The sequence below is a fragment of the Brassica napus genome, chromosome C5 (assembly GCF_020379485.1).
Source record: "Brassica napus cultivar Da-Ae chromosome C5, Da-Ae, whole genome shotgun sequence".
Classification (NCBI taxonomy): domain Eukaryota; kingdom Viridiplantae; phylum Streptophyta; class Magnoliopsida; order Brassicales; family Brassicaceae; genus Brassica; species Brassica napus.
Window position 1 is genome coordinate 30010788 of NC_063448.1, and position 23130 is coordinate 30033917.

The following is a 23130-nucleotide window of genomic DNA, read 5'->3' on the forward strand; positions in this document are numbered from 1 at the left end:
AAAAATATCTTATCTTTCTATCTATTTCTACCTTTGCTTACTTGGAGATTCCGTTGGGATACTTGGTTTGTTCTCTTAGAACTTTGAGAGAAGGCTTTTTGAGTGACTAGTAAATTCCGAGTGAAACACTTGTGTGGGTTAGATAAACACTTGAGAGTGTGAGGATTTTTGTCTACTAATTTTTTGTGTTTAAAGCTTTTCAGGAAATCATGGACAGTGAAGAAGAAAGAAACCAAACTGGAAATTCTTTTGCTGGTTTATCTAACTTGAAGATGAGAGGTCTCAATGATTCTATGACTAATCTTATGAATGCAGGGGAGCAGATCCATCAAAGGCTTGATGAGATTCAAGGTAGTCAACAGACACGTTCTAGACCAGGAGAGATCACCCAAGGAGGAACAACCGGTCCGGTGATCAAATCAAAGAAGAGGAGTTCCTTGATGATCCATCAACCGACCTAGGAGAGGTCCCCAAAACCGTGATCAAGGTGACGTCAATCCTTTTTCTAGAAATGAACAGATTGATGATGGTTTGGGTGGGTTGAAACTTAAAATTCCAACCTTTGATGGTAAAAACGATCCAGATGCTTTCCTTGAATGGGAAAGAAAAATTGAACTTGTTCTTTATTGTCAAAACTTTTTGAACTTAAAAAGGTTCGATTGGCCGCAACTGAGTTTTCTGGCTATGCTATAAACTGATATGATCAAGTTGTGACTCACAGGAGAAGGAATGGTAGACAACTTATAGCTACATGGGATGAGCTCACGGCTTTGATGAGGAGACGGTTTGTTCCAGAACATTACCACCGGGATCTCCACCAGAGACTCAGACGTTTGCTTCAAGGAACCAAATCAGTGGAGGACTATTACCAAGAGATGGAGATCTTGATGATCAAGGCGGATGTTGATGAGCCCTTGGACGTAACCATGGCCAGATTTCTTTCAGGTCTCAACTGAGACATTCAAGATCGAATGGAGATTCAAGAGTATGGAAGTGTGGAGCAGATGTTACACAAGGCCATTCTGATCGAGCAGCAAGTCAAAAGAAAAAGCTACTCTAAACCGGCCTTTGCTCCAAAACCAAACTATCAAGATAAAGGTAAGTCTCCAATCACAACAAATAATGATTTTAAGGCTAATGTCCCTGCTCGTGATGATAAAAGAAAGGCAGTAGACACCAACAACCAGGCAAGAGATATTCGGTGCTTTAGATGTCAGGGACTTGGACACTATGCCAGCAAGTGTCCAAACCCGAAAGTGATGATCCTCTTGGAGAATGGAGAAGTTGAGTCCGAGGACGATAAGGATGATACGGAGGACAAGGAAGATCTTGGTCCTATCTTTGATGAGGAGGATGATTCTTTCGATTATCCACATCAAGGACCACTCCTTGTCGCCAGCAGACTCATGGACGAGCACCTTGGTCCGATCTTTGACGAAGAAGGCGAACGCTTGGACACTGATCTAGGTCCTATCTTTGGTGAAACGCTTGATCTGATCTTTGATGAAGAGGACGAACACCTCGACCATTTAGCTCTTGGTCCACTTCTTGTTACTAGGAGATCATTGAGTGTTCAACCCAAAACCAATGAATGAGAACAAATGAAGAATCTTTTTCACTCTAGATGTTTGATTTCCGACAAAGTTTGTTCTGTTATTTATTGATGGTGGCAGTTGTACTAACGTTGCTAGTGACACTCTTGTTAGGAAACTTGGGCTTGAGACCAGACCATTTTCTCGACCTTTCAGGTTGGAGTGGTTGAACGAAGCTGGTGAGCAGTACGTTAAGAAGCAAGTTACAGTTCCTCTTACCATTGGTCGATATGAGGACGAGGTCCTTTGCAATGTCCTTCCCATGGACACATGCCATATCCTTTTGGGTCGACCATGGCAGTTCGATAAGAAAGCAGTGCATGATGGTTACACCAACCGACATTCCTTTGAACATAAAGGAAAGAAGATCACACTGGTCCCTTTGAATCCGTTGGAGGTTCACCAAGATCAGATCCAACTTAAGAAGAGTCGAGACAAGAGCCAAAGCCGAACGAACTCGAGGCATCTCACAGAAATTCCAACTTTTTTATTAAGGAAAGTCGGGTAAGGAAATCCTTGTATTCTCAACAGCCATTTCTTTTCCTTGTTTATAAAGAAACAATAATGGCTTCTTCTGACCTTGCATCGGAGCTTCCGAGTGAGTTGATAGATGTTTTCCAAGAGTTTTCAGATGTTTTTCCAGATGAGAACTCCAAGGGATTGCCACCAGTAAGAGGCATTTAGCACCAGATTGACTTCGTCCTGGGTGCGTCTCTTCCGAACCGTCCAGCTTACCGAACCAACCCGGTGGAAACAAAGGAACTTCAAAGACAGATTGGAAAGCTCTTAAGAAAGGCTACATCAGGGAGAGTCTTAGTCCTTGCGACGTTCCCGTTCTCCTTGTGCCCAAAGAGGATGGATCTTGGCGCATGTGTGTGGACTGTCGTGCCATCAATAACATTACGGTAAAGTACAGGCTACCAATCACTAGGCTTGATGAGTTGCATGGTTCCTCTGTTTTCTCTAAGATAAACTTGAAAAATGCTATCACCAAATTCTCATGAAAAAAGGTGATGAGTGGAAACCTGCATTTAAGACTAAGTGAAGATTGTATGAGTGGCTTGTCATGCCATTTGGTCTTACTAATGCACTTAGCACATTCATGCGTTTAATGAATCATATCTTCCGATCCTTTATTGGTCATTTTGTTGTTGTCTACTTTGATGACATTCTCATTTACAGCAAGAGTCTTGATGATCACAAATTGCATTTAAAATCTGTTCTTGAAGTTCTTAGGAAAGAAAGGCTTTTTGCAAATCTTGGTAAATGCTCTTTTGGAACAGATCACGTTGTGTTATAGGATTTGTTATAGGTGCTGATGGACTCAGAGTGGACGAGGAAAATATCAAAGCCATCCAAGATTGGCCTAGTCCAACGACTGTTGGAGAAGTCAGGAGCTTTCATGGTCTTGATGGGTTCTACCTGAGGTTTTTGCAGAACTTCAGTACTATAGCAGCTCTCCACATGGAAGTAATCAAAAAGAACGTTGGATTCAAGTGGGAACAAGCACAAGAAGAGGCATTTCAGATTCTTAAAGGGAAGTTAACTCAAGCTCCTTTACTTGTTCTTCCTGATTTTTCTAAGACCTTTCAAAATCGAATGTGATGCCACGGGTGTTGGTATTGGTGTTGTTTTGATGCAGGATAGGAAGCCCATTGCATACTTCAGTGAGAAGCTTGGCAGAGCCACTCTCAATTACTCCACTTACGACCAGGAGTTGTATGCTTTGGTGAGGGCTCTTCAAACGTGGCAGCACTACCTTTGGCCAAAGAAGTTTGTGATTCACACGGATCACCAATCTTCGAAACACCTTAAGGGTCAGCAGAAGTTGAACAAGAGACATGCACGTTGGGTCGAATTCATCAAGACATTTCCTTATGTCATCAAGTACAAACAAGGTAAGGAAAACGTGGTGGTTGATGCCTTGTCTCGGAGGTATGTTCTTCTTTCAGCTCTTGAAACTAAGTTGCTCGGTTTTGAATTTATCAAGGATTTGTATGCAACTGGTCAGGATTTTAAAGATTCCAAAGCGGCTTATGGAAAATATTATCAAATGTCTGGGTTTTTATTCTTTGATAACCGCTTGTGTGTGTCCCAATGTTCTTTGAGGGAGTTGTTTGTCAAGGAAGCACATGGAGGAGGCCTTATGGGACATTTTGGAATCAAGAAGACACACAAGGTGGTTCATGAGCACTTCTACTGGCCGAGCCTGATGAAAGATGTGGAACGGATCTGTGGCCGATGTGTGGTCTGCAAGAAAGCCAAATCCAAGGTGAAAAATCAAGGTTTGTACTCCGCCTTACCCATTCCAACTCTTCCTTGGGTCGATATTTCCATAGATTTTGTGCTTGGATTGCCTAGATCTAAGGCCGGACAAGATTCTAACTTTGTGGTGGTTAATAGATTCTCTAAAATGGCTCACTTTATACCTTGTCATAAAACTAATGATGATGTGCATGTGGATGATCTGTGTCTTTAGAGATGTTGTTAGATTGCACGGCATGCCTAATATGATTGTGTCTGATAGAGATTCTAAGTTCCTTAGCTATTTGTGGAAAACATTGTGGTCTAAGCTGGAAACTAGATTGTTATTTTCGACCACTTGTCACCCCTAAACTGATGGACAAACTGAATTTGTGAACCGGACCTTGTCTGCATTGCTTAGATCTTTGGTTAAGAAAAACCTTAAGCTTTGGAAAGAATGTTTGCCTCATGTTGAATTTGCATATAATCATTCCATGCATTCTTCTACTAAGTTTTCTCCATTTGAAGTCGTTTATGGTTTCAATCCTTTGTCTCCACTTGATCTTTTGCCTTTTCCTTTCGGTGAAAGAGTTAGTACAGATGGCAAGAGAAAGGCGGACACTATGCAGAACTTGCATGAACAGGTTCGTGCCAACATTGAAGCCAAAACAAAGATCTACACAAGGAAATCCAACAAGAAACGAATCAAAGTCGTTTTTAAAGAAGGTGTCTTGTTTTGGTTCACCTAAGGAAAGAAAGGTTCCCGGAGGAAAGAAAGTCCAAACTTATGCCTCGGGTCGATGGTCCATTTCCGGTTCTTAGGAAAATCAGTGATAATGCTTATCAGCTTGATTTGCGAGGTAAGCATGAACTTTCTTCAAGCTTTAATGTTTCTGATTTATCTTCTTTTCTAGCAAATGATCCAGATTTGTGGACAAATCCTTTTGAAGAGGTGGTGAATGATGCGTCTCAGTACATGGATTAGTAGATGGGACCACACCAGAATGGAGATCAGACTGTTTAGAACAGTTCAACCGAGGTTCGCCCGTCCGACAGTACCAATCAAACTGGCCGTGCCGTGTACCGCATCAACCCGCGTACGTCCGGATTGGAGCTCAGACCCGAACCATGTCCTAACGATGGAACAGACCGACTCACATGCGTCCTTTCCCGACCTTCTCGACAAGCTATGACTGATAGTCGATCAAGACTTCACTTGGGACGGGAAGTATCCGAAGACGACCGAAGCTTCTCATTGTTGACCCGTTTGGTTAGTACCGCATGTCCCGACGAATGTACCGACGACCTTGCTTCCGTATTCGACCCCATGATCGACTTCTCATTCGACCATTTCTCTAAGGCAAGGATTATCAAGCTTTCGGAAGACTTAACCCGCGTCAGGACGCAACTCGTTCATGAAGGACACCCAGCCGGCTGTACGGATCGTCCCTTGTGCATCCTTCTCATTGCAGCCAAGGACCAGATCAGCACGGATGAACCTGGACATGTAGGCGAATGGTCACCTTGACCAGTCTTCCTCAAAATCGCCAACCTTGACTATCTTTATTATTTTCTAGTCAATCTTTGTTTTCCGGTAGGTGTGTGTTTTCCGCATTTCTTTATGTCTCTCTTTGACCACAAGTACTATAAATATGTAATCCCTTTCATGAAGTAATACAATCGATTTTCTTTCAAGTTTACGAGTTTATCTCTTTGTTCTTCGCTTAAGAACACTTCTCGTTTCCTGGTGCATAATATCCAAGTAAACAAACCTTCCTTTGTTGGACTTGTGCATCATATCAAGCAACAATCGAAGTTCGGTAGTATCAAGAGATGATGTTAGGAGTTTTCAAGGCTCCTAATCAAATGTTATCATATAAAGGATGTCAAACCAGTTCTAAGTGATTCTAAAGCAAAGGGAATGCAACACCATGCTTAATCTAAATGCTATCAATTGGCAAGATGATTTTGAACTAGAATACTACTGAAATGCAATAAAGAACAATGCTTTCCTTTCTTGTGGAATGGGAGAACTCATGGGCTTAAAGAATTGACCTTGGGTGATCAAGTTTCAATCTAAAGGTGGTATCTTTCAATCAATCTATTAACCTTAGACCTAGACACAACCCTAAACAAACTCTATCTCTAGATGAATGCGTATTCACTAAGATAACTCAAGCATCAAATCTCTTTGGTTGAATATTATCTAAGCAATCATTAATTTCAAGTCCATTAGCCATCTTAACACCTTTAACATCAAATCTCTTTGGTAAAGAGTGTTAAAAGCATAGTAGAGTTGGTTCAAGAAATTTCATCGAACACCTATCGGGTGTGAAATGCCTAAGGCTCAACTTTAGAGAGGCCAACTCTAAAACTGCATTAAAAGCACTTTACTAGCAAGGAACAAGATGGATTTGTGCTATAACACCTTAGATCTAGCCTAATCACCCTTAGTCTCTCTAACCCATGAATCCAAATATGACTACTCACTAATCTTCATGATAAACCCAAGAATCAATGATGATTTGGTATTAATCATGATTAGTGATTAAATTAACAAAGCAATCACACAGGATAATGATCAAGATTAGATCTTTTTACCTAAAGGTTCCTTTTTGATTAGATAGAAAACAAGATAAGTCTCAACTTAGGGATTACAAGAGTATTTATATGCCTTTGGTAAACCTAATGGTTTCCATTAAAAAGTCTAAAAAGCCCCTTAAAAACATTAAAATCCGACTACAGATAAGTTTCGACTCGGGTAGAAATGGACGGGCACAACCCGCGTCGGATCGTCGTCGAGGCTTTTCCGTCATGCGCACGGGTAGGCGATCCCGCGTGGCTCCGTCCCGCATGACTCTATCGGTTCCTTCTCTTCGTGACGCGGGTAAGGGAACCCGCATGAGCTCAACCCGCGTCAAGATGTCGAGCAGCTCCTTTCTCGTGCGTGTGGGTAGGCCATCCCGCGTGATCCAAGCCGTGTTGGATCGTCGATGATGCTGCTTCTTCATGCGCGCGGGTAATGGATCCCGCCTCGTTCGACCCGCGCTGGAGCTCATGTTGCGTCCTCTCGACTCGGCGACGCAGGTGAGTGAACCCGCGTTGGCTTAACCCGAGTTGAACTCGTCTGATCCGGAACAATGTTCATTCTTCACTCCTTTTTAACCAAAATATTTCCATAGGACACTCCAATACCTGATAAAGACATATGAATGCAATATGGATCCTAAAGATGCTATATTCCTAATCTATATAATCATTATGTGCAAAATGGAGACTTAAAACAATGCAAATATGCAAGATATTAGCTCCCCCAAACTTGTTCTTTACTTGTCCTCAAGTGAACTTGCAAGAACTCATATAGGAGAGAGGTTTGAAGGTGGGAACTCATAGCCAAAAGTAACACTTCCTAGCACTCAACTTAACATCCTAAGGAAACATAGCAAATAGCATGAGCAACTCTCTTATTATACTCTAGCTTCTCTAGGCCTATCCCTACTCTTATGCCTCTACACAAGTCACAATACTCATCAACTAACAAGTCCCTTCAACCAGCTCTCACATTGATTCACACACACGCACACAAGGTGAATTCTCACAAATGGGCCCATGATCTCAATCATTTGGCTAGGTAAGCAATGGTCTAATATGAATGAAGAGAAGGGTTCAAATGTTATCATTTCAAGGTGGTTATCACTCAAAAACAAGGAGCTTGATCATTATGCAAAATTTATCTAAGATTAGAAGCAACTCATGCATAGATAGATTCAATTTCATCATTCTACCCCCTTTGTTATAAGTGATCACAAGTTCTACTCTTTTTATCATCATCTCAAAACCAAAATAAACCCCTCAAATCACTCACCCAATGAACAACTCTTTTTTGACTCAACCACTAGGGACTTTAATTCACTTTTTACAAGTTCTAACTCTTTCTCATTTCCTTCCCCACATTCTCTTTGATTCTTTTTTTTTTTTTTTATAAGGGGGAAGGTTCTTTGTTACATAATCTAGAGCTTCATACTTTCCTTTTTGTCCCTAGAGTTCTCTTTTCTATTTGTACTCTTTTGCTCATCTCTCTCATCTTTCTCACTCCCCAAACCCAAGATATTGAAATTTGGAACACACAAACCCCTCTCACCATCCCCAAATGCTAACTCTTTGTGTTAGCAAGAGATGAGAATTCAATAAACCTATGTCGCCTCCAATACTCTCAAGATTTTGCACATGACAAGCTATCAAAAGAGGCCTCACTCATGCAATTCAATGTTTGGTCTCAACGAATGGTCAGGGTTGTAGGCTGTGGAGTGCCATTTGGGTTAACAGAGATTGGTATAAAGGAATAAGATAACCCAAATGTGTATGAGATCCATGATCAAGTATGCAAATGCCCATATGCAAGAGATATTAAGTTCATTCAAGCCAAGTTCAAATTGGAGCTGATCTTAAGTACAATGCCAATATCAAGCACGCAAACAAGTTTCAAGAAGAGTTTTCAAGGCTCGAAACGTGCAAGGTTTTCAAGAGATGCTTAAGCTACTTGATATGTTTAACTAGGGTGTCACTTTGAGTTCTAGACAAGAGTTACTTTACAAGGCATTTTAAATCATTGTTCCCAATGCAAGTGAATGCAACCTATATGCTCTAGACTCAATCCTAAAAGTGCAAGTGATGCAACTACATGTTTCTTTTTGTGTTTTTCAAAATTTTCAAATTTTTTTTGGTTTTTCTATGCATATATATATGTACAATGCAATGCGTGAGACTCAAATCATCAGAGAAAACATGATCAAATACTTGGTACCTCCCCCAAACTTAGTTCGCACAGTCTCTGTGTTAGGAAGTTGAAGGAGATACCGAAAAGAGAGAAAAATGCAAAGAAAAACTGGTATATACAATGGAAAGGTGGAGGAGTACCTAAATATGGAGCGTGGGAAGAGGCTGATGCCTCATCCTCGGTGTCAGCTTCCGTATCTGTTGAGGCAAGAGATGGAGACTTGTTTCCTGAATCGGATGGTTGAGCTGGTGGGTTTCGCTTCCGGCGGAGCAGCTGTTTCTTGGTGGCGGGGAAACTGAGTGCCAAAGGATCTATTGGGGGTTGCGGCTGGGGGGTAAGGAAGTCAAAGTCTGATGATGAGCATCCTGCCACAGCTCCTCTAGTTAGTATATCAGCCACCTTCTCCATGAACTGAGCTGAAACTTCTGCTTGCCTCTTCACAGTCTTACTCAACTCCTTACATTTGGCTTTGAGCTTGAAGATGGTTCTGTCCTGAGCTTTGTTCCACCTTTGGAGGTTGCCAATATGCTCATGAGCTTGGCGAAGGGGACCATTGGGTAAGACTCCAGGACGTTGCTCAAAGTGGTAACGAGGAGGGCCATAGAGGAGCTCGGAGTTTAAACCGGAAGTGTTTTCTTGGAACACATCACATCTATCTGCAGTCTTCTTCCTCTTGGGAGATCTCATGGGGCCTAGAGGACCATGGGGTCCAAGTAGGTGCTCTTCCCCAATATCAAAGCTAATAGCTCCTGGTCGCGTCAAACTCGTGAGGTTTCAATTTGGGAGAAGCACTTCAACCTCCTTTGTAGACTGTAGGTAAGAGTAGACACAAGTTCCCTCGAATCTTCCACTGAAGTACTGAGCTTTCTTCAGGTAGCTTCCATCCATGAAAGCGGGACCAATTGGATCATCTTCTAAGGATATATCCTTGAACTTAAGCAATGCAGTTATCAAGCCACCAATTCCAATCTGAGGTTCCGAGTCACTTGTTGTCCAAGCCCACTCTTTGTAGTGGATGAGGCGTTTCACAAAGAATCCCACCATTCCAAAATTCTTGTAGAAATCAGTGCTGACAAGAGGCAACTGAGATGGGTGAGCATAATGTTGGACGGTTTGGTGAAGAAGTTGTAGTTCCTCATCATTAACAGTGCCTGCTTCTTTCCTTGGGAAAATGGTGTGGACAATCAACCGGTGGAGATAGCGCACGGAAGGATGGCGAATGGAAGTGTTCTTTTCGCGGCTGGCTTTGCGACTCTTCCCCGCTAACACCTTCCAAACCATTTTGGCAATGTTCTCCTCCCTAGTTGCATCATAAGGTATGGGGATGGATGATTCCTCCAAATCTTTAAGACCAAGTGCTTGTCCAATCTCCTTGAAGGTCATGAAGTAAACCTTCCCTCAGATCTTGAATTTGATCTTTCCCCATCCTTGCCGCACATGTTTGGTGGTGTGAAAGGTGGCCTCTAACGATGCCAAGACCTGACATGACTCGTCTTCATAGGTAGGGTAGGCCATAGTGAAGAAGCTATGCATGTTCATGTGCTCCAACATTTGCTTAATGTCGTCACCTATCTCCAACTCTTCCATAATTTTTATATCCGCAAATCGAGTTGGAGGCCACAACACACCATTCTTCAAATGCCCATATAGCTCATCTTCAGTTGGTGTCTTGGTTCTATCCCTCTCAGTATCAACCTTCTTTCCTTTAGACATTTTGGCTTTCTTGAGGGGAGCTTGGTCTCCTTCAGTGATGTCTTCATTTTCCTCCTCTTGAGGAAGAGCTATCCCCATGTCTTTTGGCTCGACCTCTTGGAAGGGGCTGATCGTCTACCACTAGCATCTACTCCCTCGGCAGTGACAACCCGCTTGCCATATCTCTTCTTTGATGCCAAGGCTTGTTGCCTAAAAGTTCCTCCCGTTGTAGATTCGGAGGTTAAAGGCTTCCCATGTCTAGCAGTCTCTTGCTTGGCAAGTTCTTGTTTTTCAGTCTCTATCTTGTGTTGATCCTTTCTCCCCATTTGTACCTGAAAATTTCAAACCTTGGAAAAAGATAAGCAAAGGGAAGTAGGAAACTTGATAATGCAAATGTGAATTCAATTCATGATCGCTTAGCTTAAGCAAAACTATGACATTGCACACAAGTTATTGATATAAGGCCACAAGAGATGGATGTAAGCAAAGAATAAGGCTTTTGAGCAAAATTTAAGTATCAAATGAGTTCTTCAATCAGAAAGTTCTCTAATTAAGCTCTCAAATACCCTAATTAACCAAACCAAGCCAAAGTCATATGGAATTATAGTAGTTTCGAAAAATCCCCAAATCTCATGAACCCTAATTTTCAAAGTTCAAATTCAACTCAAATTCACCATAGAATCAACAACCCAACATGATATATAAGCTTTCCCTAGTCTATTTCACAAAAATCAAGCAAGAGAAAGATCAAATTTCAAGTTCAAATTTCTAGGATTCATGAGACCTACGAAATTGATCTTTGTGATACATTACCTTGCTTTGGATGAAAGGAAATGACAAGTTGAATCAAGAAAACAGACTACAGGGGCGAAAGCTTGGATTTAGGAAGAAGAATTGAGTGATTTGGTGGAGAATTGAGTGAGATATGGGGTGATAAGGTGTGGGAGGTTTTGATGTTTTGTGAAAGAGAGATAGAGGAAAAGGGAGAGAGAGACGCGGGTATGGGGTGTTTAGGGTTGAATCGGGTTGGGAACCCGGGTTTAGGGTGAGAAACCATACCTGAGCGGGTTTGACCCGAGCGGACGCGGGTAGGAAGAAACGGCTACACTCTGTGTCGTCGTCCCCGCGTCAGGCCAACGACGAACTCTCAATTCGCACGAGCGGGCAAGGCATCCCGCGTCGATCCATCCCGCGTCGAGCCTACGACGAAGTGACGTGGGTATGACAACCCGCGTGGGTCATCCCGCGTGGGTCATCCCGCGTCGGATTGCTGTCTCCGACCAAATTCCTACGAGCGAGTAAAGGACCCCGCCCCACCTATCCCACGTTGATTTTTTTTTTTTTTTTAGTGAAGTATGTACAAGGGTAGACATGGGACTTCCTCCCAAGTGAGCTTGTTTTAAGTCTCTAGCTTGACTTTGCTTCCCTTTGGCTAGGTGGTAGGTCGGAGAGTGAAACTGAGATTCCTTTCTTCTCCATTGTGTTTTCCATGTAGAGTGTAACTCTTTGTCCATTGACTGTGAAGTCTCCACCATTCCTGTCCCATAACATAACTGCCCCATATGGCCTAACTTCCGTGATCTTGAAAGGACCGGACCATCTTGACTTGAGCTTCCCGGGAAACAACTTCAGTCTAGAGTTGTAGAGAAGCACTTGATCTCCAGCACTGAATTCTCTCTTCAAGATCCTCTTGTCATGAAAAGCTTTGGTTTTCTCCTTGTAAATCCTTGAGTTCTCAAAAGCATCCAGTCTAATCTCATCAAGCTCATTGAGTTGGAGAAGTCTTTTCTCCTTGGCACTCTTGATGTCAAAATTCAGCAACTTAACAGCCCATAATGCTTTGTACTCAAGCTCAACTGGTAGATGACAAGCCTTTCCATACACAAGGTTGAAAGGTGTGTTTTCCAAAGGAGTCTTATAAGCTGTCCTATAAGCCCAAAGTGCATCATCTAGCTTGATACACCAATCCTTTCTTGTAGTTCCCACAGTTTTCTCCAAAATAGACTTGATTTCTCTGTTGGAGATCTCAACTTGACCACTTGTTTGAGGATGGTAAGGGGTTGCAACCTAATGCTTCACACCATTCTTCTTGAGAAGATTCTCAAACAATTTGTTGATGAAATGAGATCCTCCATCACTGATCACAACTCTTGGAACTCCAAATCTTGGAAAGATGGTGCTCTTGAACATCTTGATCACCACTCTAGAATCATTGGTGGGACTTGCTACAGCTTCCACCCACTTGGAGAGATAGTCAACAGCTACGAGAATGTATTTATTGCCAAAAGATGATGGGAATGGTCCCATGAAATCAATACCCCACACATCAAACACCTCCACCTCTAGAATTGGGTTTTAAGGCATCTCATTCCTTTTGGTGATGTTCCCTCTCCTTTGGCATGAATCACACTTAGAGACAAAGTCTTGAGTGTCCTTGAACATATGAAGCCACCAAAACCCAGCTTGTAGCACCTTTGAAACAGTCTTGAAAATGGCGAAATGACCTCCATAGGATGACCCATGACAATGTGTAAGGATCCCATCAACTTCTTCTTCAGCTACTACTCTTCTATAGAGTTGATCTCTATAGAGTTGATCTCTACAGAGTATGTAGAGGTAAGGCTCAACCCAATAGTATCTTTTCACATCTTTGTAGAACTTCTTCTTGGCATATCCTTCAAGACCCATTGGCTCTCTTCCACAAGCTAAGTAGTTCACCAAATCAGCATACCAAGGACCTTTCTCCTCATTTGCCTTTACCTCTTCAAGCTTCTTTCCAGTGTCACAAACTGCTACCACTGCTCTAATTGCAATGATTCTTCTGGAAGCCCTTCATCAATGGGGATCCCACACTCAATCTTCAGTCTAGACAAGTGATCAGCTACACCATTCTCAACTCCGGGCTTGTCTTTGATCTCATGGTCAAACTCTTGTAACAGCAAGATCCACCTCAACAGCCTTGGCTTAGCATCCTTCTTGGCCATGAGGTGTCTTAATGCAGCATGATCAGTTTAGAATATGACTTTTGACCCAACCAAATAGCTTCTGAACTTCTCAAAGGCGTAGACAATGACTAGCAGCTCCTTCTCAGTTGTAGCATACTTCATTTGGGCTTCATCAAGAGTTTTACTCGCATAGTAGATCAAATGAGTCTTCTTATCCTTCTTTTGGCCAAGAACAGCTCCCACAGCATAGTCACTAGCATCACACATGATCTCAAAGGGGAGATCCCAATCTGGTGGCTGCACAATGGGGGCACTAACCAGCTTGTCCTTCAACTTCTTGAATACTTCTAGACATTCCCAATTAAAATTGAATGCAGCTTCCTTGCATAGAAGCTTAGTCATTGGCCTAGCTATCATGGAGAAGTCTTTGATGAATCTTCTATAGAACCCAGCATGACCAAGGAAGCTTCTAATGTCTTTCACTGTCTTTGGTGGAGCTAACCTAACCATCACTTCAATCTTAGCCTTGTCCACCTCAATCCCTTTCTCTGAAATCTTGTATCCAAGCACAATCCCTTCTTTAACCATGAAGTGACACTTTTCCCAGTTCAGCACAAGGTTGGTGTCTTCACATTGCTTTAGGACCCTGCTAAGATTGGACAAAGAAGCAGAAAACGAAGATCCGTAGACAGAGAAGTCATCCATGAATGCCTCCACAACATCTTCTATAAGATCAGAGAAAATAGACATCATGCACCTTTGGAAGGTAGCTGGAGCATTACATAGCCCAAATGGCATCCTTCAATAAGCAAAGGTACCATAAGGGCATGTGAATTGTGTTTTCTCTTGATCATTTGGATGTATGGGTATTTGGAAGAACCCTGAATACCCATCAAGAAAACAATAATAGGGATGATTTGCAAGTCTCTCAAGCATTTGATCAATGAATGACAATGGAAAATGATCATTTCTAGATGCTGAGTTTAATTTTCTATAATCTATGCACATCCTATGTCCTGTTATTGTTCTTGTTGGAATTAGTTCATTCTTATCATTTTTAACCACAGTTATTCCACCCTTCTTTGGGACAACATGCACAGGAGACACCCATTTGCAATCCGAAATAGGATAGATTACTCCTGCATCTAGGAGTTTTAGAATCTCTTTCTTAACAACATCTTTCAAGTTGGGGTTCAACCTTCTTTGATGTTCTATAAAAGTCATAGATTCATCCTCTATATGTATCCTATGCATGCATAAAGAAGGTGATAACCCTTTAATATCATCTAGTGAGTAGCCTATTGCCTTTCTATACTTTTTCAGTTCATTCAAAAGTTTAGACAATTCATTTTCATTCAGTTCACTACTCACTATGACAGGGTAAGTCTCATTAGGGCCAAGAAAACCATACCTTACACCTTGGGGGAGAGGTTAAAGCTCCACTTTAGGCGTCTTGAGTTCACTCCAGTCCTCTTGATGAATGTCTTCTTGTTGAGTAGCTGAGGCAGCATGTTGAATCTCATGTGTAAGCTCCTCATTCTGATCCTCACCACCAATCCCCTTGTGAGAACCCAGCACCTTCACATAGGCATCACTTTCCTTGTTCTCAATCACTTGGACCTCTCTTTCAATTGTTAAAGCATGCTGTAGAGGGTCTTCAAGTGCCAACTCCTTTAGAAGCTCATCAGCTAGAGCATCCATTTCATCTATGTAGAAAACTTGGTTCTGGATGGCTGTCCTCTTCATCACTTCATTGATGTCAAAATGGAGGATGTTCCCTTGTCCAAGATGAAGATCAATCTTTCCTTGTCTAACATTCACAATAGCTCTTGTTGTGGCTAAGAATTGTCTTCCAAGGATCAAAGGGTCTTGGGCTTCCTCCCCCATCTCCAACACAACAAAATCAGTAGGGATCTCAAAGTTACCAACCATCAAGGGAAGGTCTTCTAAGATACCAACAGGAATTTTCACTGATCTATCAGCCAACACCAAAGAGAGTTTACACTTCTTGTATTGAGTAAATCCAAACTTCTTTGCAATAGACAAAGGCATCAAGCTGACACTAGCTCCATGATCGCACAGACACCGCTCAAACACCATGGGTCCTAGAGCACAAGGTAAGGTGAAACATCCTGGATCCACTAGCTTCCTTGGAACATCTAACCTCTGGATAATGGCGCTGCATTCGTGGGTAAGGATCATCATGCCCTCCATCTCTTTCTTCTTTGCAGCTACAGCATCTTTCAAGAATTTGCTATACTGAGGGACCAACATGAAAGCATCAATGATGGGCATTGTGACCTGAACTTCACTCATTTGTTTCTCAAAGAGTGCCTTGTACTTCTCCAATAGCTGTCTTTTGAATCTTCCAGGGAATGGCAGCTTTGGCTCATAGGGAGGAGGAACAAAAGAGGATTCCTTCGTTGGAGTAGCTGTTTCACTATGTTTTGATGTTCTCTTCTCCTCTCCAACCCTCCCTTTATCCTTAGCTTCAACAATCTTTTCCAGAATCTCTTCATCAACCTTCTCATCTACAATCACCACTTCATCATCAATGTTGATGGCCACCTCCCCACCTTGTTTTTCACCATCCTTGGTGAGAACTCTTGGAGGCAACTCTCTACCACTCCGTAGGGTGATTGCTTTCATTGTTTCCTTGGGATTTTGCTCTGGCTTTCCAGGTAATGACCCTTGTTGTCGAGTTGGCTGAGAGTTCATAGAAGCAAACTGGTTCTCCAAATTACGGATCTTGTTGTTGAGCTCATTGTAGCTTCCATCAATCTTGGAGTGAATGTTCTTGAACTCATAGCCCATTGTTTTCTGATTCTTTGCCTGAAAATCTAAGAGTTTCTTGAACATTGCATCCACACTTGTATCTGAAGCTGGAGCTTGTGAAGAACTTCCTTGAGCTTGAGTAGACTGATTGCTGTGATTGTTGAAACCAGGAGGGATGTTTTGCCTCGGCTGATAGCTCCCTTGCTGAGTGTTCTGCTTTGGTTGGTATCCTCCTTGTTGGTTGTTGGAGTAAGACCTTTGCTGGTAGTTGTTGTACTGAAAGTTCGGTTCCTTCCTGTACCAAGTACCATTGTTGTTGATGAAGCATAGCTCTTCTTGGCCTTCCAAACCATCGACCTCATTGACCTTAGGAGGAACCTCTTGACTAGGACCACCCACAAAGTTCATCTGTTCCTATTTAGCTTGGTTGGAAAGAAGCAAATCCATCTTCTCTTGCAAGGACTTGATCTCTTTCTTTGTCTGCTGATAATCACTTCTGTTCACCCTATCATGCTCCTCACTGTAGACCGAATCACTCTTGGCAATGTTATCTACCAGCTCTTCTGCCTCTTCCTCAGTTCTTCCCAAGAAGAAACCATTGCTGGGAGTATGAAGCATGTTTCTGCACTGTGGTAGAGCTCCTCTATAGAAGGTGCTAAGCAAACTCTCATTGCTGAAACCATGATGAGGGCATTGAGAACAGTAGCCCTTGAACCTCTCCCATGCTTCACTGAAGCTCTCTAGACCTTTCTGTTGAAACCCAGAGATTTCAACCCTGATCTTAGCTGTTCTTGAAGTAGAGAAGAACTTGTCTAGGAAAGCTCTCTTACATTCTTCCCAAGTAGTGACAGTGTCACTTGGAAGAGTCTTCTCCCACTGGTGTGCCTTGTCTCCCAAAGAGAAAGGGAACAACTTTAACTTGAAAGCATCTTCAGAAACACCATTTGTCTTGGACAAGCCACAATATTTATGAAACTTGTACAAGTGATCAAAAGGGTCTTCAGCAGCAAGGCCATGATACTTGTTGTTCTCTATGGTGTTGAGCAGCCCTGACTTGATCTCAAAGTTGTTGTTCTCCACTAGTGGTGCTCTGATTCCCAACCTATGACCATTAATGTGAGGTTGATCATAGGCTCCAATGGCACGAGCTTGGTCGAAGGTGATCAGCTCTTGGATCAATGCCCCCTAGGGCATCACCATCTTGAGGCAGATTCTCCATATCAAATCCTAACCTTTGCAAGTGAGCCTGTTGCTCTACTTCTCTTCTCTGTCTTGCAATCTCTCTCCCAAGTGCTCTAATGTCTTCCACTCTTGGAACTAGGTTTGTTGCACCTCTGCTTCTTGTAATCATACACCTGAAATGAAAAGGGAGAAAAAGAAAGAGAAGCAATAACACAATTCAACAAAAATTGACTTAGTCTCAAGCAAGTGACTAAATCCCAATGTCACAATAAACTTAGAATTTGGCATCAGCGCCAATTTGATGTTAGGAGTTTTCAAGGCTCCTAATCAAATGTTATAATATAAAGGATGTCAAACCAGTTTTAAGTGATTCTAAAGCAAAGGAAATGCAAGACCATGCTTAATCTAAATGCTATCAATTGGCAAGATGATTTTGAACTAGAATACTACTGAAATGCAATAAAGAACAATGCTTTCCTTTCTTATGGAATGGGAGAACTCATGGGCTAAGGGAATTGACCTTGGGTGATCAAGTTTCAATCTAAAGGTGATATCTTTCAATCAATCTATTAACCTTAGACCTAGACACAATCCTAAACAAACTCTATCTCTAGATGAATGCTCATTCACTAAGATAACTCAAGCATCAAATCTCTTTGGTTGAATATTATCTAAGCAATCATTAACTTCAAGTCCATTAGCCATCTTAACACCTTTAACATCAAATCTCTTTGGTAAAGAGTGTTAAAAGCATAGTAGAGTTGGTTCAGGAATTTCATCGAACACCTATCGGGTGTGAAATGCCTAGGGCTCAACTTTAGAGAGGCCAACTCTAAAACTGCATTAAAAGCACTTTACTAGCAAGGAACAAGAAGGATCTGTGCTACAACACCTTAAATCTAGCCTAATCACCCTTAGTCTCCCTAACCCATGAATCCAAATATAACTACTCACTAATCTTCATGATAAACCCCAGAATCAATGATGATTTGGTGTTAATCATGATTAGTGATCAAATTAACAAAGCAATCACAAAGGATAATGATCAAGATTAGATCTTTTTACCTAAAGGTTCTTTTTTGATTAGATAGAAAACAAGATAAGTCCCAACTTTGAGATTACAAGAGTATTTATATGTCTTTGGTAAACCTAATGGTTTCCATTAAAAAGTCTAAAAAGCCCCTTAAAAACATTAAAATCCGACTAAAGATAAGTTTCGACTCGGGTAGAAATGGACGGGCACAACCCGCGTCAGCCAACCCGCGTCGGATCGTCGTCGTCGAGGCTTCTCCGTCATGCGCGCGGGTAGGCAATCCCGCGTGGCTCCATCCCGCGTGACTCTATCGGTTCCTTCTCTTCGTGACGTGGGTAAGAGAACCCGCGTGAGCTCAACCCGCGTCAAGACGTCGAGCAGCTCCATTCTCGTGCGTGCGGGTAGGCCATCCCGCGTGATCCAAGCCGCGTTGGATCGTCGATGATGCTGCTTCTTCATGCGCGCGGGTAATGGATCATGCGTCGTTTGACCCGCGCTGGAGCTCATGTTGCGTCCTCTCGACTCGGCGACGCGGGTGAGTGAACCCGCGTTGGCTTAACCCGAGTTGAACTCGTCTGATCCAGAACAATGTTCATTCTTCACTCCTTTTTAACCAAAATGTTTCCAAACACCTCCAATCACTCCATAGGACACTCCAATACCTGATAAAGACATTTGAATGCAATATGGATCCTAAAGATGCTAAATTCCTAATCTATATGATCATTATGTGCAAAATGGAGACTTAAAACAATGCAAATATGCAAGATATCAAGAGACTCTCCGCCCCTCTTGTGTCACCATTCAAACCATCAGTTCTCATTCAAACCTTCTTAGTTCATATCCAAGTCCGGATGAATGATCCTGTCCGAAATAGGACGTATCACCTCCTCCTTGCAGTCAACCTAATCTCAATCCTTCACTAGTATCCACCCGTCGTGCCGGTGCCGGTGCCGGTGGCTCCTCTCTCTCCAATTTTGTGCTTTGCTTTTGTTTATCTCGCAAGCGTCTTCTCATTCTCCTGTCAATATGTTTGCTTGCTCTGCTGTCTCGACGATGACGTCTCTTTTCGGTGTATAGGAGGCGTTCGAGAGGTAATGGATTAACGACGATACATGCGTGAAGGCATCAGCGGCTTCAGATCTTTTTTCTAGGTTTTCACTGGATTTGGTGTTTGGTTTTGGAGTTTGTAGACCCATCCCATATTTGTAGAGATTCTATTTGGTTAGTTTGAATCTGTCACTAGTACTTGCTTCAAGGGCCTTGTAGATTTGTACACATCGGAATCATCACTCGGTTGTTGATATGGCAAATAAGAGAAGCTTCGTTTCTTCGGTTTTCGATCACGGAACGCGTAAAAAGTCACCGGCTCTTTTGGTCATTAAGTGTTGGAGATCTATTTAGTGCTGGCGCCTTTTAAGGGTGGATCCATCCCAGCATCATCGATCAGGATGTGGTCCTTCTCGCTGATGGGCGAAACTCTTTTTTTTCTCTTTTGCAGGTATTAGAGTGGCAGCTAAGTCCCATCTGCCAATTTCTCTGTTTGTGGGGTTCTTGAAATCAAAGATAAGGGAGACATGACATCCGTATTTTCAAATTGATTGTTTCAACGTTCCTTGCCGGTTTTTTTTCATATTACTGAAAGTTAAGAATCGCTTCTCGGCTTTTAAGAACGAGTCATGGTGTGAGTATTTTAGTTTGGTTGGTCATTCAAAGCTGAAGTACCCTTCGCGTGGACATTTCAATTGTTGTGCCATCCCATGAAAATCTTCGGACATCGGGTCTGTGCTGTTGGGTTCAACCATTTTCTTATCTTAGCAGATTGGTGTCACTGTCGAAAGAGAAGACTAGTCTTTTCCGGATCAGGACATGTTTCTGGCCACGAGTTTCCTTCATTACAATTTGCGCTCTTCTCAAGCTGCTAGTGTAGATCAGGACATGTAAAGCAACAGTGTGAAGTAAATTCAACTTTGGACAGGGCAATTTTCATTGTTTCTCCGGTTTTCCGGCCTAGATGAATAGGATAGGTAAGATCATTGTGGTCATTTATGCTTATCATTTTCTTATCTTTCGTTTCTAATTTGCAGGTATGTTTCATCTCCAAGTTTAATAAAAATCCAGTGTTAAGAAAAATTTCTAAGAAAAAAAAGGAAAACAACTATGTTAATTCATAAATTTATAAACATTTTTATCATCAAGATGCATACTCAATTACGACTCTGCAAATCACTTAGTTAACTTTGTGTCCATATCAACGAATTTATAAAAAAAAATTAGTTAAAAAATATGACTCTAAACCAATATAAACTCAAAACTGAAATTATTGTTACTATCTAAACTATTAACTAATAATGCATCAAAAACTTTACAAAATTATTTATGGAAACAATTAAAAATCTAAAAAAAAAAAAATCATTATTTTGAAAATGGAGAATACAAATGAAACCAGAATTGTAAACCGATATCCAAAAAAATTTTTCATGTCCGATACAATAAAAGAAAGACTTCTTTTTTTGGGTCAAAAGAAAAAATTATTTTTTGGGAAATTAGACCGTATAACACCAAAAAAAAAAATCTTAATTCATCGTGTAACCAAAATCTTTCTCTTTCTCCTCTTTATTCTTCAAATCTCTCTCTACTTTTTTCTACAAATCTAATATCTCTTTTTTATTTTGACTATTCCACAAATAAATCTTTTTTTTTTTTGCATGAACAACTTGGATTAAAAGAAAGATATTAAAAGAAAGACTTATTAAATAAAAATTGGCACCGTGACTTGGATTAGATCATTGCAGGGATTCATTACATCCGAATCAAAACTGATCATCGGATAAAAATTCACTAAACTCTAATTTAGAGGGGGAAAAAAGCCACGACCACGTAATGTAACGTAAGACAAGGAGAAAGAACAGACACATGGCGGGCTCTAATACAAAGCTATACACATTGAAGGAAAAAAGAAGAAGAAGAAGAAGAAGAAGAAGAAGAGAAATTCGAATTCCATCTGTTCAACGTAATGTAAATTACGCTGCAAGATGAATGAGAGTTTCTCATTTTTCGTTGTGAGAAATCCAATCAAGAAGAGTGATTGTTTGAAGAGTTTGACTTGTCAAGAATTGACCACATGACGAGGACATCTTCATAACCACAAGCCATGACGTCTCCTCGAAGCTCCTTCACCGATCGTCTCTCGTGTTCTTCTCTCGCCTTGGCGTTTGCGTGGCGGTTGTGTGGCGTTTGCTGGGGTTGGTTAAAGAACGTCGCCGCTTTCTTGAATGGCGTTGCGATTGTTTTCTTCCATGAAGTCATTTTCTTTCTAAAAAAAAGATAAAATTAGGTTTAACTGGTAATTGCTTATTTGCTTTCCTTTTGGAGATGGATTGGAGAGGAGAGGCTTCTATATATTTATACACCACATGTGAACACAAAAACAGCTTCTCTCTTATTATTATTTTAAGATTGTTATAATAAAATAAAAAAATTAGTAAACGAATTAAAAGTAAACGATAATAATATGTTGCTTTTTGTTTTGTAACAGATAATAATATGTTGCTAAAAAAAAGTAAATAATATTGGAGAGAGAGAGTTGTCAAAAAAGCAAGATCCGTGTTAAGAGCATTCCCATAAACCCATCAATTGGATTTCTCATCTTCCCCACGTGATCTTTCCCTCCTTTGCTCACAAACTTACACAATTTTACATTTTTTCTCACCGTAACATTCATTTCGATCAGATAACCAAGAACTAGAGTAGTTTTAATTAATTATGGTTTGTAAAAGTTAATAATCCATTAATTAGGTTTGGTCGTTTTGGAAATGGGTAGTTTGGGTATTGATATGAACCGTGAGTTAGTTTATGGTTTTTTTTTTTTTTTTTTTTTTTTTTTTTTTTTTTTTTTTTTTTGCATCAAACGGCTATTCTATTACTCAAAACGGCTATTCTATTACTCAAACTTGAGCTGGTCTGGATGATAGAACAACCAACATAACATAAAGGTCTATCAAAAGATCGTGCATTTTTAGCTAATGAATCAGCAATCGCATTTTGTGTCCTTGGGAGATAACTGATCTTCAAGTACGAAAAACACAAGCGAAGAGTTTGAATGATTTTCAGCTCAGTTGAGAAGTTGGACCAAGCTTGTGGCTGTTCTATCATTGCAATCAGGTCTATGCAGTCTGTCCCAAATCTCTGGCAGGTCGAGTGTTGTATCATGCTTTTCATTGCCCAACGTAGCGCTTCCAGTTCCGAGTGTAAAGGTGTCTCCCACCTCCTTAGATTCCTTGTTCCCATGAGCTGAACCTTTCCCGTGCTATCCTTCCAGACCTATCCCATTCCACTAAACTGAGATGTGGAGGTCCATGAACCATCCACCATGCAAATATTACCCAAGCTTAAGGCCTGTGTATCTTCAGCAATTTGTACCTGTGGAGTGACTTGTGTAGTTTCCCTTGCATTATACCAAGCTTGGCACTCACTTTCCGCATACTTTACTAGCTCCAAAGGGTCCCTATCAATGCCTCTAAATAACTTGTCATTTCTAGCTTTCCAGAGATACCAAATTATCCAAGGATAAGGATCTCTGTCATCCTCTGGCTTCATAATATTATTCTTCCTCCAAAAAAGGTAATCCATATTCGCATAGATACTTGATACCGGAAAGATTTGGAAACTCGATGGTGTTGATGATAATGCCCAAACTTGTATAGCCGGTGGGCATTCAAAGATCGCATGGGTAACAGATTCCTATGGCTCTCCACATCTCGGACAATAATTATCACATCGCATGTTGCAGCGTACCAAATTCCTAGTTACCGCTACCTGTCCTGATATTAATTGCCATATAAGATGATAGATCTTTTGCGGCGCGTTTACTAACCAAGCAAAGGCTTG

At 41.3% G+C, this 23130-nt stretch overlaps 1 protein-coding gene and 1 non-coding gene across 2 annotated transcripts; one reads left to right on the plus strand and one right to left on the minus strand.

Moving 5' to 3' along the window:
* Positions 1-16701: 16701 nt before the first annotated feature.
* LOC125588233 lies at positions 16702-16808 on the plus strand. Its single transcript, XR_007324622.1, has one exon. It is a non-coding gene; the product is annotated as a small nucleolar RNA R71 (small nucleolar RNA).
* A 4168-nt stretch (positions 16809-20976) lies between these two features.
* Positions 20977-21693, minus strand: LOC106374606. Its single transcript, XM_022703699.2, has 2 exons — positions 21309-21693; positions 20977-21228 (listed from the first exon to the last, which is right to left on the minus strand). The coding sequence occupies exon 1, from the start codon at positions 21547-21549 to the stop codon at positions 21316-21318; it is 234 nt and encodes a 77-aa protein (XP_022559420.1). The 5' UTR covers positions 21550-21693; the 3' UTR covers positions 20977-21228; positions 21309-21315.
* Positions 21694-23130: the final 1437 nt, after the last annotated feature.